The sequence below is a fragment of the Lutra lutra genome, chromosome 8 (assembly GCF_902655055.1).
Source record: "Lutra lutra chromosome 8, mLutLut1.2, whole genome shotgun sequence".
NCBI lineage: Eukaryota > Metazoa > Chordata > Mammalia > Carnivora > Mustelidae > Lutra > Lutra lutra.
Genome location: NC_062285.1, coordinates 52023716 through 52044430, shown reverse-complemented (window position 1 = coordinate 52044430; position 20715 = coordinate 52023716). Strand labels below are relative to the sequence as shown.

Here is a 20715-nt window from a genome sequence, read left to right as displayed (position 1 = left end):
AAAGAAGGCAGAAACCGGCAGCAAAGATTTAGAGACTGATGATACTACTTCAGTGGTCCACAAATTGAAAATATTGAGGGAAACTTGAGGGCATCCTTGGTTACTGCAGTTATAATGGTAGTGTTGACTCCCTCCTAAAGGCTCCTCAACTGGGAGCTAACACAGCTTTTCTTCTCATGCTGAGACCAAGAACGGGATGGAAATGAGACATCACTACCAAATTACCAGATATAATACAAAACCTAAAGTAGACTCAATGTTCAAATTGAAAATAAAAAATAGAAAATGGAGAGAGTGATACCTTAGGCATTGGTTTAGAAGGTAGGCTATGGAAGAGCCTAAAATGGAGCCATGGAGAAAATTCTCCTCTGTGAGAATTTAAAAAATAATTCTTGTGAAGAGCCACTCTGACCAATAGAAAATCTCAATGACAGAAAATGGACATTTGAACCAAAGCAATAAAAAAGGTTTAGCTTCTAAATGTTCCTGAACTCCTCCTTCCATTCTCATGACTGACTTTTTTCCTTTGTACCTTTATAGGCAGCAAAGGTTAGCAATGAAAAACCAAACCTTTCTGACAGAATTCATTCTGTTGGGACTAACAGACATCCCAGAGATCAAACCTGTAATCTTTATATTTCTCCTCCTCACCTACATATTCAGCATCATTGGAAACCTGACAATCATCACCCTTACACTACTGGACTCCCACCTCCAGACTCCCATGTATTTCTTCCTCCGGAATTTCTCCTTCTTAGAAATTTCCTTTACAACCACTTTCACTCCCAGGCTGCTGTTCAGCATCACAACTGGCAACAAGACCATCAGCTTTGCTGGCTGTTTCACTCAGTATTTCTTTGCCATCTTCTTCGGAGCTACGGAGTTTTACCTTCTGGCTGCCATGTCCTATGACCGCTATGTGGCCATCTGCAAACCCCTGCATTACCTGACCATCATGAGCAGCAAGGTCTGCATCCAGCTGGTTCTCTGCTCTTGGTTGGCTGGATTTCTAATCATCATATCCCCAATCATCCTCACCAGTCAGCTGGATTTCTGTGCCTCCAACATGCTGAATCATTACTATTGTGACTATGGGCCCCTCCTAGAAATATCTTGCTCAGACACAAGATTCCTGGAGCTGCTTGACTTTATCTTAGCAGTTGTTACCTTGGTGGTCACACTGGTACCAGTGATTCTCTCCTATACAAACATCGTCTGGATTGTCCTCAGGATCCCTTCTGCTCAGCAAAGGAAAAAGGCCTTTTCCACGTGTTTTTCCCACATGATTGTCATCTCCCTTTCTTATGGCAGTTGCATCTTCATGTATATAAAGCCCTCAGCAAGAGAAGGAGTTGCTTTCAATAAGGGAGTAGCTGTGCTCAATACCTCAGTTGCCCCTTTATTGAACCCATTCATTTACACTCTAAGGAACAAACAAGTAAAACAAGCTTTCAAGGACGTCACCAGGAAGATAATGAGCATTTAGTGAAGTTAAGAACCTCAAACTCAAAGGAAAATCTGAACAATATGAATGAAATTTCTCCCCATGAAAACATAAGGACAGCTTCTCTAACCCTCTCTTCTTATTAAACCAAAACCTCAGATGAATATATCAAAAAGAGTTACAAAGTTATGTTTCCAACTTGCCAATGAGGCTAACTGTTCCCAAAACACAGTTTACATATTTATTTCTAGTTAATAGACATTTTTAGTTGGACATTTGAAAAAATTGCAAAAATGTAAGACAGTTCAGTTTTTCATATTATTTTGAGAATAAAGTTATTTAAAATAAAAATACATTATTGTCCTAAGAAGAAATGTGTTTATTAGTTATTTTAAACAAATTAATATGTAGATTTTTTAAGTTTTGTTTTAATATCTAATACAGTTGTTAAAGATATAAATATAACCCCTTAGTAGATAAATTTCATAGGAAAAGGATGTCACTGTATAACACTATTAGTCTGAGTATAAGAAAGGAGTATCCAAAAAAATTTCTAGAATGTAACAAGACTGATGATCCTGGGCTTAAAACCAGTAAAGTTTAGCTTTTTATGTGAGGCTGTTCATTTAATAAAACTCTTTCAGAAAGTTATCCAAATTTTAAGAAATACTAGATACTTTCCAGACGATACTAGTAATTATCCTTTTTTTTAATTTTTTATTTTTTATAAACATATAATATATTTTTATCCCCATGGGTACAGGTTTGTGAATCACCAGGTTTACACACTTGACAGCACTCACCATAGCACATACCCTCCTCAATGTCCATAACCCCAACCCACTCTCCCGATCCCCTCCCCCCCAGCAACCCTCAGTTTGTTTTGTGAGATTAAGAGTCACTTATGGTTTGTCTTCCTCCCAATCCCATCTTGTTTCATTTATTCTTTTCCTACCCCCCAAGCCCCTCATGTTGCATCTCCACTTCCTCATATCAGGGAGATCATATGATAGTTGTCTTTCTCCGACTGACTTATTTCGCTAAGCATAATACCCTCTAGTTCCATCCACATAATTGCAAATGGCAAGATTTCATTTCTTTTGATGGCTGCATAGTATTCCATTGTGTATATAAACCACTTCTTCTTTATCCATTCATCTGTTGATGGACATCTAGGTTCTTTCCATAGTTTGGCTATTGCGGACATTGCTGCTATAAACATTTAGGTGCACGTGCCCCCTCAGATCACTACGTTTGTATCTTTAGGGTAAATACCCAGTAGTGCAATTGCTAGGTCGTAGGGTAGCTCTATGTTCAACTTTTTGAGGAACCTCCATGCTGTTTTCCAGAGTGGTTGCACCAGTTTGCATTCCCACCAACAGTGTAGGAGGGTTCCCCTTTCTCTGCATCCTCGCCAGCATCTGTCATTTCCTGACTTGTTAATTTTAGCCATTCTGACTGGTGTGAGGTGGTATCTCATTGTGGTTTTGATTTGTATTTCCCTGATGCCGAGTGATGTGGAGCACTTTTTCATGTGTCTGTTGGCCATCTGGATGTCTTCTTTGCAGAAATGTCTGTTCATGTCCTCTGCCCATTTCTTGATTAGATTATTTGTTCTTTGAGTGTTGAGTTTGCTAAGCTATTTATAGATTTTGGATACTAGTCCTTTATCTGATATGTCGTTTGCAAATATCTTCTCCCATTCTGTCAGTTGTCTTTTGGTTTTGTTAACTGTTTCTTTTGCTGTGCAAAAGCTTTTGATCTTGATGAAATCCCAATAGTTCATTTTTGCCCTTGCTCCCCTTGCCTTTGGCGATGTTCCTAGGAAGAAGTTGCTGCACCTGATGTCAGAGGTTGCTGCCTGTGTTCTCCTCAAGGATTTTGATGGATTTCTTTCTCACATTGAGGCCCTTCATCCATTTTGAGTCTATTTTCATGTGTGGTGTAAGGAAATGGCCCACTTTCAATTTGCTGCATGTGGCTGTCCAATTTTCCCAACACCATTTGTTGAAGAGGCTGTCTTTTTTCCATTGGACATTCTTTCCTGCTTTGTCAAAGATTAGTTGACCATAGAGTTGAGGGTCTATTTCTGGGCTCTCTATTCTGTTCCATTGATCTGTGTATTTGTTTTTGTGCCAGTACCATACTGTCTTGATGATGATGACAGCTTTGTAATAGAGCTTGAAGTCCGGAATAGTGATGCCACCAACTTTGGCTTTCTTTTTCAATATTCCTTTGGCTATTCAAGGTATTTTCTGGTTCCATACAAATTTTAGGATTATTTGTTCCATTTCTTTGAAAAAAATGGATGGGATTTTGATAGGGATTGCATTAAATGTATAGATTGCTTTGGGTAGCATAGACATTTTCACAGTGTTTGTTCTTCTAATCCAGGAGCATGGAACATTTTTCCATTTCCTTGTGTCTTCCTCCATTTCTCTCATGAGTACTTTATAGTTTTCTGGGTATAGATTCTTTGCTTCTTTGGTTAGGCTTATTCCTAGGTATCTTATGGTTTTGGGTGCAACTGTAAATGGGATTGACTCCTTAATTTCTCTTTCTTCTGTCTTGTTGTTGGTGTAGAGAAATGCAACTGATTTCTGTGCATTGACTTTATATCCAGACACTTTACTGAATTCCTGTACAAGTTCTAGCAGTTTTGGAGTGGAGCCTTTTGGGTTTTCCACATAGTATCGTATCATCTGCAAAGAGTGATAATTTGACTTCTTCTTTGCCGATTTGGATGCCTTTAATTTCTTTTTGTTGTCTGATTGCTGAGGCTAGGACTTCTAGTACTATGTTGAATAGCAGTGGTGATAATGGACATTCCTGCTGTGTTCCTGACCTTAGCGGAAAAGGTTTCAGTCTTTCTCCATTGAGAATGATATTTGCAGTGGGTTTTTCATAGATGGCTTTGGTGATATTGAGGTATGTGCCCTCTATCCCTACACTTTGAAGAGTTTTGATCAGGAAGGGATGCTGTACTCTGTCAAATGCTTTTTCAGCATCTATTGAGAGTATCATTTGGTTCTTGTTCTTTCTTTTATTAATGTATTGTATCACCTTGATTCATTTGCGGATGTTGAACCAACCTTGCAGCCCAGGAATAAATCCCACTTGGTCGTGGTGAATAATCCTTTTAATGTACTGTTGGATCCTATTGGCTAGTATTTTGGTGAGAATATTTGCATCTGTGTTCATCAAGGATATTGGTCTATAATTCTCCTTTTCTATGGGATCCTTGTCTGGTTTTGGGATCACAGTGATGCTGGCCTCATAAAATGAGTTTGGAAGTTTTCCTTCCATTTCTATTTTTTAGAACAGTTTCAGGAGAATAGGTATTAATTCTTCTTTAAATATTTGGTAGAATTCCCCTGGGAAGCCGTCTGGCCCTGGGCTTTTGTTTGTTTGGAGATTTTTGATGACTGTTTCAATCTCCTTACTGATTATGGGTCTGTTCAGGTTTTCTATTTCTTTCTGGTTCAGTTGTGGTAGTTCATATGTCTCTAGAAATACATCCATTTCCTCCAGATTGTCACATTTGTTGGCATAGAGTTGTTCATAATATGTTCTTATAATTGTTTGTATTTCTTTGGTGTTCGTTGTGATCTCTCCTCTTTCATTCATGATTTTATTTATTTGGGTCCTTTCTCTTTTCTTTTTGATAAGTCTGGCCAGAGGTTTATCAATCTTATTAATTCTTTCAAAGAACCAGCTCCTAGTTTCGTTGATTTGCTCTATTGTTTTTTTGGTTTCTATTTCATTGATTTCTGCTCTGATCTTTATGATTTCTCTTCTCCTGCTGGGTTTAGGGTTTCTTTCTTGTTCTTTCTCCAGCTCCTTTAGGTGTAGGGTTAGGTTGTGTATTTGAGACCTTTCTTGTTTCTTGAGAAAGGCTTGTACCACTATGTATTTTCCTCTCAGGACTGCCTTTGCTGTGTCCCACAGATTTTCATTATCATTTGTTTCCATGAATTTTTTCAATTCTTCTTTAATTTCCTGGTTGACCCATTCATTCTTTAGAAGGATGCTGTTTAGTTTTCGTGTATTTGGGTTCCTTCCAAATTTCCTCTTGTGATTGAGTTCTAGCTTCAGAGCATTGTGGTCTGAAAATATGCAGGGAATGATCCCAATCTTTTGATACTGGTTAAGACCTGATTTAGGACCCAGGATGTGATCTATTCTGGAGAATGTTCCATGTGCACTAGAGAAGAATGTGTATTCTGTTGCTTTGGGATGAAATGTTCTGAATATATCTGTGATGTCCCTCTGGTCCAGTGTGTCATTTAAGGCCTTTATTTCTTTGTTGATCTTTTGCTTGGATGATCTGTCCATTTCAGTGAGAGGAGTGTTAAAGTCCCCTACTATTATTGTATTATTGTTGATGTGTTTCTTTGATTTTGTTATTAATTGGTTTATATAGTCGGCTGCTCCCACGTTAGGGGCATAGATATTTAAAATTGTTTGATCTTCTTGTTGGACAGATCCTTTGAGTATGATAGAGTGTCCTTCCTCATCTCTTATTATAGTCTTGGCATAAAGTATAATTGATCTGACATAAGGATTGCCACCCCAGCTTTCTTCTGATGTCCATTAGCATGGTAAATGTTTTCCACCCCCTCACTTTAAATCTGGAAGTGTCTTCGGGTCTAAAATGAGTTTCTTGTAGGCAACATATAGAGGGGTTTTGTTTTTTTATCCATTCTGATACCTTTTGTCTTTTGATTGGGGCATTTAGCCCATTAACATTCAGGGTAACTATTGAGAGATATGAATTTACTGCCATTGTATTTCCTGTAATGTGACTGTTACTGTATATTGTTTCTGTTCCTTTCTGATCTACTACTTTTAGGCTCTCTCTTTGCTTAGAGGACCCCTTTCAATATTTCCTGTAGAGCTGGTTTGGTGTTTGCAAATTCTTTCAGTTTTTGTTTGTCCTGGAAGCTTTTTATCTCTCCTATTTTCAATGATAGCCTGGCTGGATATAGTATTCTTGGCTGCATGTTTTTCTCATTTAGTGCTCTGAATATATCATGCCAGCTCTTTCTGGCCTGCCAGGTCTCTGTGGATAAGTCTGCTGCCAATCGAATATTTTTACCATTGTATGTTACAGACTTCTTTTCCCGAGCTGCTTTCAGGATTTTCTCTTTGTCGCTAAGACTTATAAATTTTACTATTAGGTGACGGGGTGTGGACCTATTCTTATTGATTTTGAGGGAGGTTCTCTGCACCTCCTGGATTTTGATGCTTGTTCTCTTTGCCATATTAGGGAAATTCTCTCCAATAATTCTCTCCAATATACTTTCCGCTCCCCTCTCTGTTTCCTCTTCTTCTGGAATCCCAATTATTCTAATGTTGTTTCATCTTATGGTGTCACTTATCTCTCGAATTCTCCCCTCGTGGTCCAGTAGCTGTTTGTCCCTCTTTTTCTCAGCTTCTTTATTCTCTGTCATTTGGTCTTCTATATCACTAATTCTTTCTTCTGCCTCACTTATCCTAGCCGTCAGAGCCTCCATTTTTGAATGCACCTCATTAATAGCTTTTTTTATTTCAACTTGGTTAGATTTTAGTTCTTTTATTTCTCCAGAAAGGGCTTTATATCTCCCAAGAGGGTTTCTCTAATATCATCCATGCCTTTTTCGATCCTGGCTAGAACCTTGAGGATCGTCATTCTGAACTCTAGATCTGACATATTACCAATGTCTGTATTGATTAGGTCCCTGGCCTTCAGTACTGCCTCTTGTTCTTTTTTTTTGTGGTGATTTTTTCCGCCTTGTCATTTTGTCCAGACAAGAGAATATGAAGAAGCAAGTAAAATACTAAAAGGGTGGCAAAGACCCCAGGAAAATACACTTTAACCAAATCAGAAGAGATCCAAAATCGTGTGGGGGGGGAGAAAGGGGATAAAAAGAGGTTCACAAAAAAAAAAGAAACAATTAAAAAAAGAAAATGAATAAAGAAAAAATATAAAAATTATATATATATATATATATATATATATATATATATATATATATATATTAGATAAACTAGTTTAAAAAACATTTAAAAAGAAAAGGGTAAAAGTTAAAAAAAATTTAGCAAAAGAAGAAAAAAATATTAAATTAACTGCAAGACTAAAGAATCATGGGAGAAAGCCATGAGTTCCATGCTTTGCTTTCTCCTCCTCTGGAATTTCACTGCTCCTCTTGGTATTGAACCTGCACTCCTTGGTAGATGAACTTAGTCCTGGCTAGATTTCTTGTTGATCTTCTGGGGGAGGGGCCTGTTGTAGTGATTCTCAAGTGTCTTTGCCCCAGGCGGAATTGCACCTCCCTTACCAGGGGCTGGGCAGAGTAATCAGCTCGGTTTGTTTTCAGGAGCTTTTGTTCCCTGAATGCTTTCCGTGTAGAGTTCCAGAGGACAGGAATGAAAATGGCGGCCTCCCAGTCTCCAGCCCGGAGGAGCCGTGAGCTCGGGGCCCCACTCCTCAGTGCGCCCTCAGAGAATAGCGCCCAATTACTCCCATCTCCCTGGCCCCCAGCCATGCTCCAAGCTCACGGAGCCTGCGACCGGTTCAAGGTAGCCCCAAGCTGAGAGCTCACTCCTCGGCTCTGTCTCTGTAGCTGTCTCCCCCGTTCTAATACCTGCAAGCTCTGCGACACTCAGACACCCCCGATCCTTCTGTGACCCTGCGGGACCTGAGGCCACACTGACCCCGCGTGGGCTTCACTCTGGTTTAGCCTCTGGAGCGATGTCCCTCAGCGGAACAGACTTTTAAAAGTCCTGATTTAGTGCTCCGTTTCTTTGCCACTTGCCGGGAGCCAACACCTCCCCCCACGGTCTATATTCCCATCACTTTGGATTCACTTCTCCACCAGTCCTACCTTTCAGAAAGTGGCTGATTTTCTGTTTCTAGAATCGCTGTTCTTCTTCTCTTCAATCTCCCGTTGGATTTGTAGATGTTTGCAATCTTTAGATAAGCTATCTAGCTGATCTCCTGCTACCTGATGTAGTCTCAGCCTGCTACTTCTCCACCATCTTGACTCCTCCCCCTCTTTTTTTTTATTTCTTTTCAGGTAACAGTATTCATTATTTTTGCACCACACCCAGTGCTCCATGCAATACATGCCCTCTCCAATACCCACCACCTGGCTCCCCCAACCTCCCACCCCACCCCCTTCAAAACCCTCAGGTTGTTTTTCAGAGTCCATAGTCTCTCATGGTTCACCTCCCCTTCCAATTTCCCTCAACTCCCTTCTCCTCTCCATCTCCCCTTGTCCTCCATGCTATTTGTTATGCTCCACAAATAAGTGAAACCATATGATAATTGACTCTCTCTGCTTGACTTATTTCACTCAGCATCATCTCTTCCAGTCCCACCCATGTTGCTACAAAAGTTGGGTATTCATCCTTTCTGATGGAGGCATAATACTCCATAGTGTATATGGACCACATCTTCCTTATCCATTCGTCCGTTGAAGGGCATCTTGGTTCTTTCCACAGTTTGGCGACCGTGGCCTTGCTGCTATAAACATTGGGGTACAGATGGGCCTTCTTTTCACTACATCTGTATCTTTGGGGTAAATACCCAGAAGTGCAATTGCAGGGTCATAGGGAAGCTCTATTTTTAAGTTCTTGAGGAATCTCCACACTATTCTCCAAAGAGGCTGCACCAACTTGCATTCCCACCAACAGTGGAAGAGGGTTCCCCTTTCTCCACATCCCCTCCAACACATGTTGTTTCCTGTCTTGCTAATTTTGGCCATTCTAACTGGTGTAAGGTGGTATCTCAAAGTGGTTTTAATTTGAATCTCCCTGATAGCTAGTGATGATGAACATTTTTTCATGTGTCGATAGCCATTTGTATGTCTTCATTGGAGAAGTGTCTGTTCATATCTTCTGCCCATTTTTTTATATGATTGTCTGTTTTGTGTGTGTTGAGTTTGAGGAGTTATTTATAGATCCTGAAGCTTTCTTTCCCTCTCTCTCTCCTTAGACTCTGCTTGTTTGTGTCCCATAATTCACATAAGCTTACTTCACTCATTTTCATTCTTGTTGTTTCTTTTTTCCCTTTAACTGCCCAATTTTAAGTAATGTGTCTTTGAATTCACTGTACCTGTCTTTTGAATCTACCCTTGAAGCTTTCTATTGAACTTTTATTCAGTTCTCTCACTGTATTTTTCACCTCAAGATCTGTGTGATTCTATTTTCAGTGTCTATTTTGTTCCAGTTTTATGAAGAAATAGTTTATATACATCACTGTGTAAGTTTAAGGGGAAAAGTATGATGGTTTGATTACATATATTGTGAAACGTATATCCCAATAGATTCAACTAAATTCCTTCATCTTATATAAATGCAATACAAAGAAAAGAAAGAAGAAAAGGAACAAAAAGAAAAAAGATTGTTCTGCCTGTAGTGAGGACTGTTAGGATGTACGTTCTTAACTTTCCTATATGTCATACAGCAGTGTTAACAATAGTCCTTACATTGTACATTACATTCCTAGTATTTATCTTTTTTTTAATAACTAGAAATTCATACCTTTTAGCCATCTTCCTCAAGTTTCCATTCCCCCCTCCTCCATCTCTAGTTACTACATGTCTGATCTCTTTCCTTGAATTTGGTGAATTGGGGTTTTCTTGTTTTGTTTTATTCCACATATAAGTGAGATCATACAGTATTTGTACTTTTCTGGTTTATTTTACTTAGCATAATGCCATAAAGTCCCATCCATGTTGCTACAAATCATAGGATTTCCTAATTTTTTAACAGCTAGATAATATTGTTCCATGTGTGTATGTGTATTTTTATTAAACTTTTCATTTTCTTCATTTTCTTTATGCATTGTTTTCCTGATTTTGTTTAGTTGTCTATGTGTGTTCTCTTCCATTTTGTTGGGTGTCTTTAAAATGACTATTTTTAAATCTTTGTCAGGCAATTTGTAGATCTCCATTTCTTTGGGGTTGGTGCTGGAGCTTTATTCATTTCCTTTGGTAATATATTTGTCTGATTCTTTGTGATCCATGTATGCTTGAAATGATGGCTGTGCATTTAAAGCAGCAAACATCTCTTTCAGGTTTTACTGACTGGTTTCATTAGGTAAATACCTTCCTCTCCCAATTTTCAAAGCTGATGGGATTACTTCTACAATCACAGTTGTGCTGGATTTGAGGCATGTAGGAACTTGTTTCTAGGTCTGCAGTAATTCTGCAGTTGATGGGATGGTTACCAGAAGCTCGAGTGTATGAGGATCCTTTCTGACCCTTAGGTAAATGGGACTGCCTTTAAGGCCTTGTTCAGTAGGGTGACACTGGGACAAATGTCTGCTTTGGGATCCACAATTTGTAGATGGGACTGCCTCCAGGACTTTGTTCAGTCAGGTGGCACTGGAACAAAGGTCTGCTTCAGGATCCACAGTTTGGTCCTTAGACAGAAGGTTTGTTTCCAGTTATGCAAAGAGATGTGGGTCCCACCAGATCCCTGGGAGAGTTTGTCAGGTCACTGAGTGGGTGCCTGAGTGGTCAGGATTGACCCCAGACTATGGCTGACAGAGAGTGAACTGAGTCCTAAGGCCACCAAGAATGATATCTGTAGACAAAGATCTGGAGACACAGATGGTCTGGTCTCCTGCCAGGTCATTGGGTGGGCTTGACTGCTACCTGACAATATCCACAGGGCCTAGATCTGAGTATAGAGACATTTTAGGATCTCCAGATGTACAAGTTGCAGTACCTCCTGCTAGGCCCCTGTACCAACAGGACTAATAAACCGCAACTGGGAGTAGTTGGTGCTGAGCATAGGGCCCTTTCAGAATCTCTGGGGCACAGAAAGAAATGTTTCCTACCAGGTTCTTGTACCATCAGGACTACTCCCAGACTGGGAGGCACTGGAACCCAGTCACAGCTTTGAAATCTACAGCAGGACTGAGTTTGGCAGGCTTACCTCCAGGAGCTCCTGGACTGTGATTAAGACAGTTTGGAGCCAGTTAATAGGCGACTTCAGAGTCCATACCCAGCACCAAACTCTGTATATCTATTTCCCAAGGCACAGTTGGGCATGACCCCTTCCTAAGTCCCTTTCAGATATAACAAGGCCAAGGCCAAATGGGGCTGTAGCTAAATCCATGGGGTATACTGTTCCTAAGTCTATAGGTAGGACCACAAGTGGGCAAGTCAGCCACCTGGATGTAGGATTGCCTTCTCAAAACAGTTCTCCTTTGTCTTGGACTCTGCCAATGCTTCACAATCTCCTACCTGGATCCCAAAGCTCCCATATAGGCACTTTAGGCCATGGATAATTGCCAAATTATCACTGGTGAGAAGGAGTAATATTGGGGGATCTCTTATTCCAACACCTTGGTGATGTTACTCCTCCCAGATCTAGGATTTTTTTTAATCTTTTTCTGATCTTTCCCATGCTGCAGCTTGTAGCTATTTTTCCCCATCCAAGGGGCTGACAGCTTATAGAATTAGTTAGTGTAAATCTAGTAATCTGGGATAATATGCAGCTAACAAATTATGAATTCTGCAGCAAATATCTATCTTCCTGAGGTTAAGAAGATCCTTAATTACATCTCTTGACTCCACTCTAGATCAGGATTTTATTTTTTTTAATATTTTATTTATTTGACAGAGAGAAATCACAACTAGGCAGAGAGGCAGGCAGAGAGAGAGGAGGAATCAGGCTTCCTGCTGAGCAGAGAGCCCAATGTGGAGCTTAATCCCAGGACCCTGGGATCATGACCTGAGCTGAAGGCAGAGGCTTTAACCCACTGAGCCACCCAGGCTCCCCTCTAGATCAGGATTTTAATTCGTCTTCTGTAAATCTAACTTCTGATCCAACTAATTTATTTTTTTATTTCAAGTTTTTAGTTAAATTTTAGTTAGTCATTTGGTTTGTCATCTGGTTTCAGGTGTAGATTTCAGTGATTTATCACTTACATATAACACCACGTGCTCATCTCAAGCATACTCCTTAATACCCATCACCCATTTAGTCCATCCCCCATTCACCTCCCTCCATCAACCCTCAGTTTTTCTCTATGGCTAAAGGTCTCTCAGCATGCTTGCATGCCTCAGTCAGTTGAGCATCCAACTATTGATTATAGCTTGTGTCATGATCTCAGGGTTGTAGGATTGAGCCCTGTCAGGCTCCACACTGGGTGTGGAGCCTTCTTGGGATTCTCTCTCCTTCTCCCTCCACCCTTCCACTACCATTCATATGCACTCCTTCTCTCACTTAAAAAAAAAAAAAGTCTCTTATGGCTTGCCTCCCTCTCTCTTTTTTCCCCTTCCCTTATGTTCACCTATTTTGTTTCTTAAATTGCACATGTGAGTGAAATCATATGGTATTTGTGCTTCTCTAACTGACTTATTTCTCTTAGCATAATACACTCTAGCTCCTTCCACAGCGTTGCAAATGGCAGGATTCAAATGGATATCATTTGGGCTCTTTCAATTGTTGCACCATTATTGATAATGTTGGTATAAACATCAGCATGCTTGTGCCCCTTCAAAACACTATATTTGTATCCTTTTAGTAATACCCAGTAGTGCAATTACAGGGTCATAGGATAGATCTATTTTTAACTTTTTAAGGAAACACTATACTGTTTTCCAGAAGGGCTGCATAGGTTGCATCCCCAGCAACAGTGTAACAGTGTAACAGAGTTCCCCTTTCTCCACATTCTCACCAACATCTGCTGTTTTGTGTGTTGTTAATTTTAGGCATTCTTACAGGTTTGAGGTGCTGTCTCATTGCGGCTTTAATTTGTACAGGATGGGAGAAGATATTTACAAATAATATATCTGATAAAGGTTTAGTATACAAAATATAAAAAGAACTTATCAAACTCAACACCAAACATAAATAAGCCAGTTAAGAAATGGCCAGAAGATATGAACAGACATTTTTCCAAAGAAGACATACAAATGGCTATAGACAATTGAAAAGATGCCCAACATCACTCATCATCAGAGATATACAAATGATCCAACTATTTGAAGGCTTACTATGAAATATTTTTAAAACCTGAGGAAGCTTACTTTAGTGGTTAGGAAAAGGAGCAGAGAAAGAGAAAGGGTGTAAGTGGGTGGCAAGGATATGGCTGAGCTGAGAAAATGATTCAAGAGGAGTAGATTTCAGGAGAGGAGTTAAGATGGAGGAGGAGTAGGAAGACCCTATGTTTGCCTCATCCCTCAAACACAGCTAGATAAACACCAAATCATTCTGAATGCCCAGGAAAATCATCTAAGGACTGAGAGAACAAACTGTACAACTAGAGGGAGAAAAAAAGGCCATATCATGGAAGGTAGGAGATGTAGAGATGTGATGTGGGGGAGAAAAGAACTGGCAGTGCTGCCGAAGGGAGGAAGCCCTAATCAGAAGAGAGGAGAGAAAGAGAGAGTGTGTGAACAAAGCACAAAGCATCGCACAAGAAAAACATGCCCCTAAAACCACTGATCCACTGATGGGTAAAAAAAAAAAAAAAAAAAAAAAAAGATGGGCTGATTATTGCAAGCTTCTACAAGCCATGGAGCTCAAAGACTAAAATTTTAGAAATCTGCACCATCATAGGTGGAGCTTGGGGCAGGCACAGAGGTGCTTCTGTAGAGAAGGAGGGCAGAGGCCCAGCAGCAGGAAGTGTTGTCTGAGGATCCCCTGGGTCACACTGTGAGAAATAGTTCCCCTTCTTGGAGTGCATCTGGGAGAGGTGGTACTGCCTCTCCAGGAACAACTGTGCCATTCATTAGCTTACAAGCAGAGATACCTGCTGACCACAATAACCTGGATGCTTGCTTTTTGCTGAGCTTTACCACAAACTCCTACCCCTACACCATTGTGCAATTGCCCTTCTGGGACAAAATGGTACAAGCCACAGGGTCACACTCCCCCAGAGAATCAGCACAAGTCTGAGCTGTGATGGGTCCCTAAAAATTTGGAGTTTTGAAACCCAGCAGGTACACCTGAGATAAAACACAGGAGCACTGCACTGCTGGGTGGGCAGATGGCTAGGACAAAGAAAGGGTCAAGGCAGGGATCTGAGGAATGCCTGGGACAAACAAGGAGAGATAGTTCACTTTTCTATGACTTCCTGAACAGGGGTGGGTGCAAACTGCCCTCTCCTGAGATGAGAGAGCCAGCTGATGTCATATTTCCCCACTGCCCATCAGGACATGTGGATTTCAGCAAGCACCACAGTGCCCCACAGTGGAGGCTTGAGCCACTTATACCAGACCCCACCCCCTGTACGGTGCAGGTGTTTCTGAATGAGGGCAAGTGTACCTAATAATCAGAAGAGCAGTGGGCCCCTCCCCCAGAAGACCAACACAAACCATCCCTGCACGCACCACATTAGCTGATCATAGACTGCTGCCAACCTTAAGCTCTAAGGGAGACAGGATCTAGCCTCTTTTAACAAGCAGACCAAAACACACATAGCTAAAGTTCACCACACTCTGGCCAAGATCCAAACACTCCCCACCACAAGCAAGGAGAAATTCTGCAGAACAACCGACTTTTAGAAAGGAGCAGCCAAAACACAATAGCAGAGTACGCATAGCATACACCTAGGATACTTCCCAAAATGCCAGGACCTGGATAGTATATGACCTTTTCTTAATATAGCCATAACTCTCAGGAACAGGAAACAGAATAGGCTTTCATAACACACAGAAGACAGACCTAGACAAAATACCGAGATGCAGGAATTCACCCCAAAAGAAAGAACAAGAAAACATCACAGTAAAGGATCTAATAGAAACAGATGTAAGTAATATGCCTTAATCAGAATTTTAAAACAAAAATCATAAGGATACTAGCTGGGCTTAAGAAAAGCAGGGTAGGGGGCACCTGGGTGACTCAGTGGCTTGAGCCTCTGCCTTCGGCTCAGGTCATGATCCCGGGGTCCTGGGATCGGACCCTGCATCGGGCTCTCTGCTCAGTGAGGAGCCTGCTTCCTCCTCTTTCCCTGCCTGCCTCTCTGACAAATTGTGATCTCTATCAAATAAATAAATAAAATATTAAAAAGAAAAGAAAAGCAGGGTAGGGGCACCTGGGTGGCTCAGTCAGTTAACTGTCTGCCTTTAGCTCTGGTCATGGTCCCAGGGTCCTGGGATCCAGCCCCACATCAGGTTCCCTGCTCATCAGGGGGCCTGCTTCTTCTTCTACCCTTCATCCTGTTCTCATGTTCTCTTTCTCTATCTCTCTCTCAAATAAATAAATCAAATCTATAAGAAAGAAATAAAAGTGTAATAGACATCGAGAAGTCCCTTAGCACAGACATAAAAGAACTAAAATCTAGTCAGGCTGAAATAAAAAGTGCTGTGACCAGATGCAAAACCAACTGGATGTAATGACAATAAGGATGGAAGAAGCAAAGGAATGAATATGTGATATAGAAGGTAAAATTATGTAGTGAAAAGAAGGACCCATCTGTAGCCCACTGTTCATGGCAGCAATGGCTATAGTCACCAAACTGTGGAAAGAACAAAGATGCCTTTCAACAGATGAATGGATAAAGATATGGTCCATATATACTATGGAGTATTATGCCTCCACCAGAAAGGATGAATACCCAACTTCTGTATCAACATGGATGGGACTGGAAGAGATTATGCTAAGTGAAATAAGTCAAGCAGAGAGAGTCAATTATAATATGGTCTCACTTACTTATGGAGCATAAGGAAAAACATGGAGGACATTGGGTGAAGGAGAGAAGGGAGTTGGGGGAAATCAGAGGGAGAGATGAACCACAAGAGACTGTGGACTCTGAGAAACAAACTGAGGGTTTTAGAGGGGATGGGGATAGGGGGTTGGGTGAGCCTGGTGGTGGGTATTATGGAGGGCACATATTGCATGGAGCACTAGGTGTGATGCATAAACAATGAATGCTGGAACACTGAAAAGAAATAAAATAGAAAAAAATATGGCATATAATGAAGCTAAAAAGAAGATAGAAAAAGAATGGCTCATGAATGTAGACTTAAGAAACTCAACAATTTCATAAAGTATCATAACATTCATATCATAGGAATCCCAGAAGAAGAGAGGGAAAGGGGGCAGTTTATTTGAGCACATTATAGCTGAAAGCATCCCTAATCTAGGGGGAAAAAGAGACATCCAAATCCCAGGAGGCACAGAGAACTCCCCTCAAAATCAATAAAACCAGGCCAACACCAAAACATATCATAGTAAAAATGCAGGGATAAGAAAAGCATTCTGAATTGCTGTATAAGTTCTAGTAGTTTGGGGAGGAGTCTTTTGGGTTTTCCATGTAAAGTATCATGTCATCTGCGAAGACAGAGTTTGACTTCTTCATTGTCAATTTGAATATCTTTTATTTCTTTTTGTTGTCTGATTGCTGTTGCTAGGACTTCTAGTACTACATTGAACAAGAGTGGCAAGAGTGGGCATCCTTGTCGTGTTCCTCATCTCAAAGGGAAGGCTGTCAACTTTCCCCCATTAAGGATAATATTTGCTGTGGTTTTTCAAAGATAGCTTTTATGAAGTTGAGGAATGTTCCCTCTATCCCTATACTTTGAATCATTTTAATCAGGAATGGATGTTGTATCTTGTCAAATGCTTTTTCTGCATCAATTGAAAGGACCATGTGGTTCTTCTCTCTTCTCTTGTTGATTTGTTCTATCACATTGATTGATTTGTGAATGTTGAACCACCCCTGCATCCCATGGAAAAATCCCACATGGTCATGGTGGATAATCTTTTTAATGTACTATTGGATCCTATTAGCTAGGATCTTGTTGAGAATCTTAGCATCCATATTCATCAGGGATATTGGTCTGAAATTCTCCTTTTTCATGGGGTCTTTGCCTGGTTTGGGGATCAGGGTAATGCTGGCTTCATAAAAAGAGTCTGGAAGTTTTCATTCTGCTTTTATTTTTTGAAACAGCTTCAGGAGAATAGGTATTATTTCTTCTTGGAATGTTTGGTAGAATTCTCCAGTGAATCTGTCAGGTTCTGGGCTCTTGTTTTTTGGGGAGATTTTTTGATCACTGCTTCAATCTCCTTACTAGATATCGGTCTATTCAGGTTATCAGTTTCTTCCTGGTTCACTTTTGGAAGTTTATAGGTTTTCAGGAATGCATCCATTTCATCTAACTTGCTTAACTTATTGGCATATAACTGTTGATAATAATTTCTGATGATTGTTTCTATTTCCTTCGTGTTAGTCATGATCTCTCCCTTTTCATTCAAATTTTGTTAATTTGGGTCCTTTCTCTTTTCTTTTGGAAAATACAGACAAAGGGCTGATATCCAAGATCTATAAAGAACTCCTCAAACTCAACACACACAAAACAGATCATCATGTCAAAAAATGGGCAGAAGACATGAACAGACACTTCTCCAAAGAAGACATACAAATGGCCAACAGACACATGAAAAAATGTTCATCATCACTAGCCATCAGGGAGATTCAAATCAAAACCACATTGAGATACCACCTTACACCAGTTAGAATGGCCAACTGTCTTGTTTAACAAGACAGTAAACAATGTGTGTTGGAGAGGGTGTCGAGAAAGGGGAAACCTCTTGGTGGGATGCACATTGCTGTAGCCACTTTGGAAAGCAGTGTGAAGATTCTTTAAGAAATTAAAAAAAGAGCTTCCCTATGACCCTGCAATTGCACTACTGGATATTTGCCTCAAAGATACAGATGTAGTGAAAATAAGGGTCATCTGTACCCCAATTTTCATAGCAGCAATGGCTACAGTCACCAAACTGTGGAAAGAACAAAGATGCCTTTCAACAGATGAATGGATAAAGAAGATATGGTCCATATATACTATGGATTATCATGCTTCCATCAGAAAGGATGAATACCCAACTTCTGTATCAACATAGATGGGACTGGAAGAGATTTTGCTAAGTGAAATAGGTCAAGCAGAGAGAGTCAAATATCATCTGGTTTCACTTACTTGTGGAGCATAAGGGATAACACAGAGGACATTGGGTGAAGGAGAGAAGGGAGTTGAGGGAAATTGGAGGGGGAGATGAACCATGAGAGACTGTGGACTCTGAGAAACAAACTGAGGGTTTTGGAGGGGAGAGGGGTGGGGGGTTGGGTGAGCCTGGTGGTGGGTATTATGGAGGGCACATATTGCATGGAGCACTGGGTGTGATGCATAAACAATGAATGCTGGAACACTGAAAAGGAATTAAAAAATAAAAATAAATTTTAAAAGAAAGGCTGATGATTCACAAGAAAGAAAGAAAGAAAGAAAGAAAGAAAGAAAGAAAGAAAGAAAGAAAAGAAAAGAAAAGAAAAGAAAAGAAAGGAAAGGAAAGGAAAAGAAAAGAAAAGAAAAGAAAAGAAAAGATTTCTGAAAGGAGCAAGGGAAAAAACCCTAACCTACAAGAGAAGACAGGTAAGGTTATCAGCAGATCCCTCCACAGACGCTTGGCAGACCAGAAGGCAGTGGCATGATATATTCAGTCTGCTGAATGGGAAACATATGCAGCCAAGAATACTTTATCCAGCAAGGCTATCATTCAGAATAAAAGGAGACATAAATTGTTTCCTGGACAAAAACTAAAGGAGTTTGTGAGCATTAAACCACCCCTGAAAGATATATTAAGGGGGAATCTTTGAGTGGGAGAGAAAGACAAAAAGCAACAAATACTAAAAAGGAACAGAGAAAATCTCCAGAAACACTGACACTACAGGTAATAGAAAGGCAGTAAATTCATATCTATGAATAATCACTGTGAATGTAAATGGATTAAATGCTCCAATCAAAAAACATAGGGTGTCAGAATGGATTAAAAAAGCAATACTCATCTATATGCTGCCTACAAGACATTCATTTTAGACCTAAAGACACCTGCAGTTTAAAAATGAGGGGATGTAAAACATCTCTCATGTTAACAGATGCCAAAAGAAAACCAAAAGTAGCAATACTTACTTTGAAAAAACTAGATAAAACTGAAAAAACAAAGACTGTGGCTAGAGATTAAGAAGGGCAGTATAACATAATAAAGTGGTCTTTCCAGCAAGGAGATCTAACAATTTTAAATATTTATGCCCCAACTTGGGAGCATCCAAATATAAACCAATTAGTAACAAAGAAACTCATTGATAATAATACAATAATAGTAAGAGACTTTAGCACCCCCCATACAATAATGGACACACGTCAACTAAGCAGAAAATCAACAAGGAAGCAATGGCTTTGAAGGACACACTGGGCCAGATGGACTTAGAGATACATTCAGAACATTCCACCCTCAAGCAGCAGAACACACATTCTTTTTCGAGTACATGAGGGACATTCTCCAGAAGAGATCACACAGTAGGTCACAAATCATACCTCAACAACTACAAAAAGACAGAGATCATACAGAGATCATATTTTCAGACCACAACACTATGAAACTTGAAGACAACCACAAGAAAAAACTTAGAAAGAGCACAAATACATGAGCTTAAAGAACATCCTGCAAAAGAATTAACGTGTCAACCAGGAAATTAAAGAAGAAATTTTAAAATGCATGGAGACAAATGAAAATGAAAACACAATAGCCCAAAGCCTTTGGGATACAGGAAAAAAAGTTCCTAAGAGGGAAGTATATAACAATACAGGCCTACTTCAAGAAGCAAGAAAAGGGGCACCTGGGTGGCTCAGTGGGTTAAAGCCTCTGCCTTCAGCTCAGGTCATGATCTCAAGGTCCTGGGATTAAGCCCTACATCAGGCTCTCTGCTCAGCAGGGAGCCTGCTTCCCCCTCTCTCTGCCTGCCTCTCTGCCTATTTGTGATCTCTCTCTCTCTCTGTCAAATAAATAAATAAAATCTTTTTTTTTAAAGAAAGAAGCAAGAAAAGTCTCAAATATACAACCAGACCTCACCAAAAGGAGCTAGAAAAGAAACAACAAATACAGCTTAAAGCCAACAGAAGGAGGGAAGTAATAAAGATCAGAGCAGAATAAATTATATACAAACCAAAAAATTAGAATGTATCAATGAAACTAGGAACTGGTTCTTTGAAAAAATTAATAAAATTGATAACCCCCCCAGCCAGATTTATCAAAAAGAAAAGAAAAATGTCCAAACAAATAAAATCACAAAGGAGAGAGGGACATCACAACCAGCACCACACAAATAAAAACAACTATAAGAGAAAATTTTGAAAAATTACAATCTGAGCAATCAGAAAGAAATGGACAAATTCCTGGAAACACATACACTACAAAAACTGAAACAGTAAGAAATAGAAAATTTGAATAGACTAAGAACCAGCAAAGAAATTGAATCAGTATTCAAAAATCTC

General features: G+C 40.0%; 1 protein-coding gene across 1 annotated transcript; it reads left to right on the top strand.

Moving 5' to 3' along the window:
- Positions 1-556: 556 nt before the first annotated feature.
- Positions 557-1486, top strand: LOC125107322 (olfactory receptor 6C4-like). Its single transcript, XM_047742290.1, has one exon. It carries the CDS (start codon positions 557-559, stop codon positions 1484-1486), a length of 930 nt encoding a protein of 309 aa, XP_047598246.1.
- The last annotated feature ends 19229 nt before the right edge of the window (positions 1487-20715 follow it).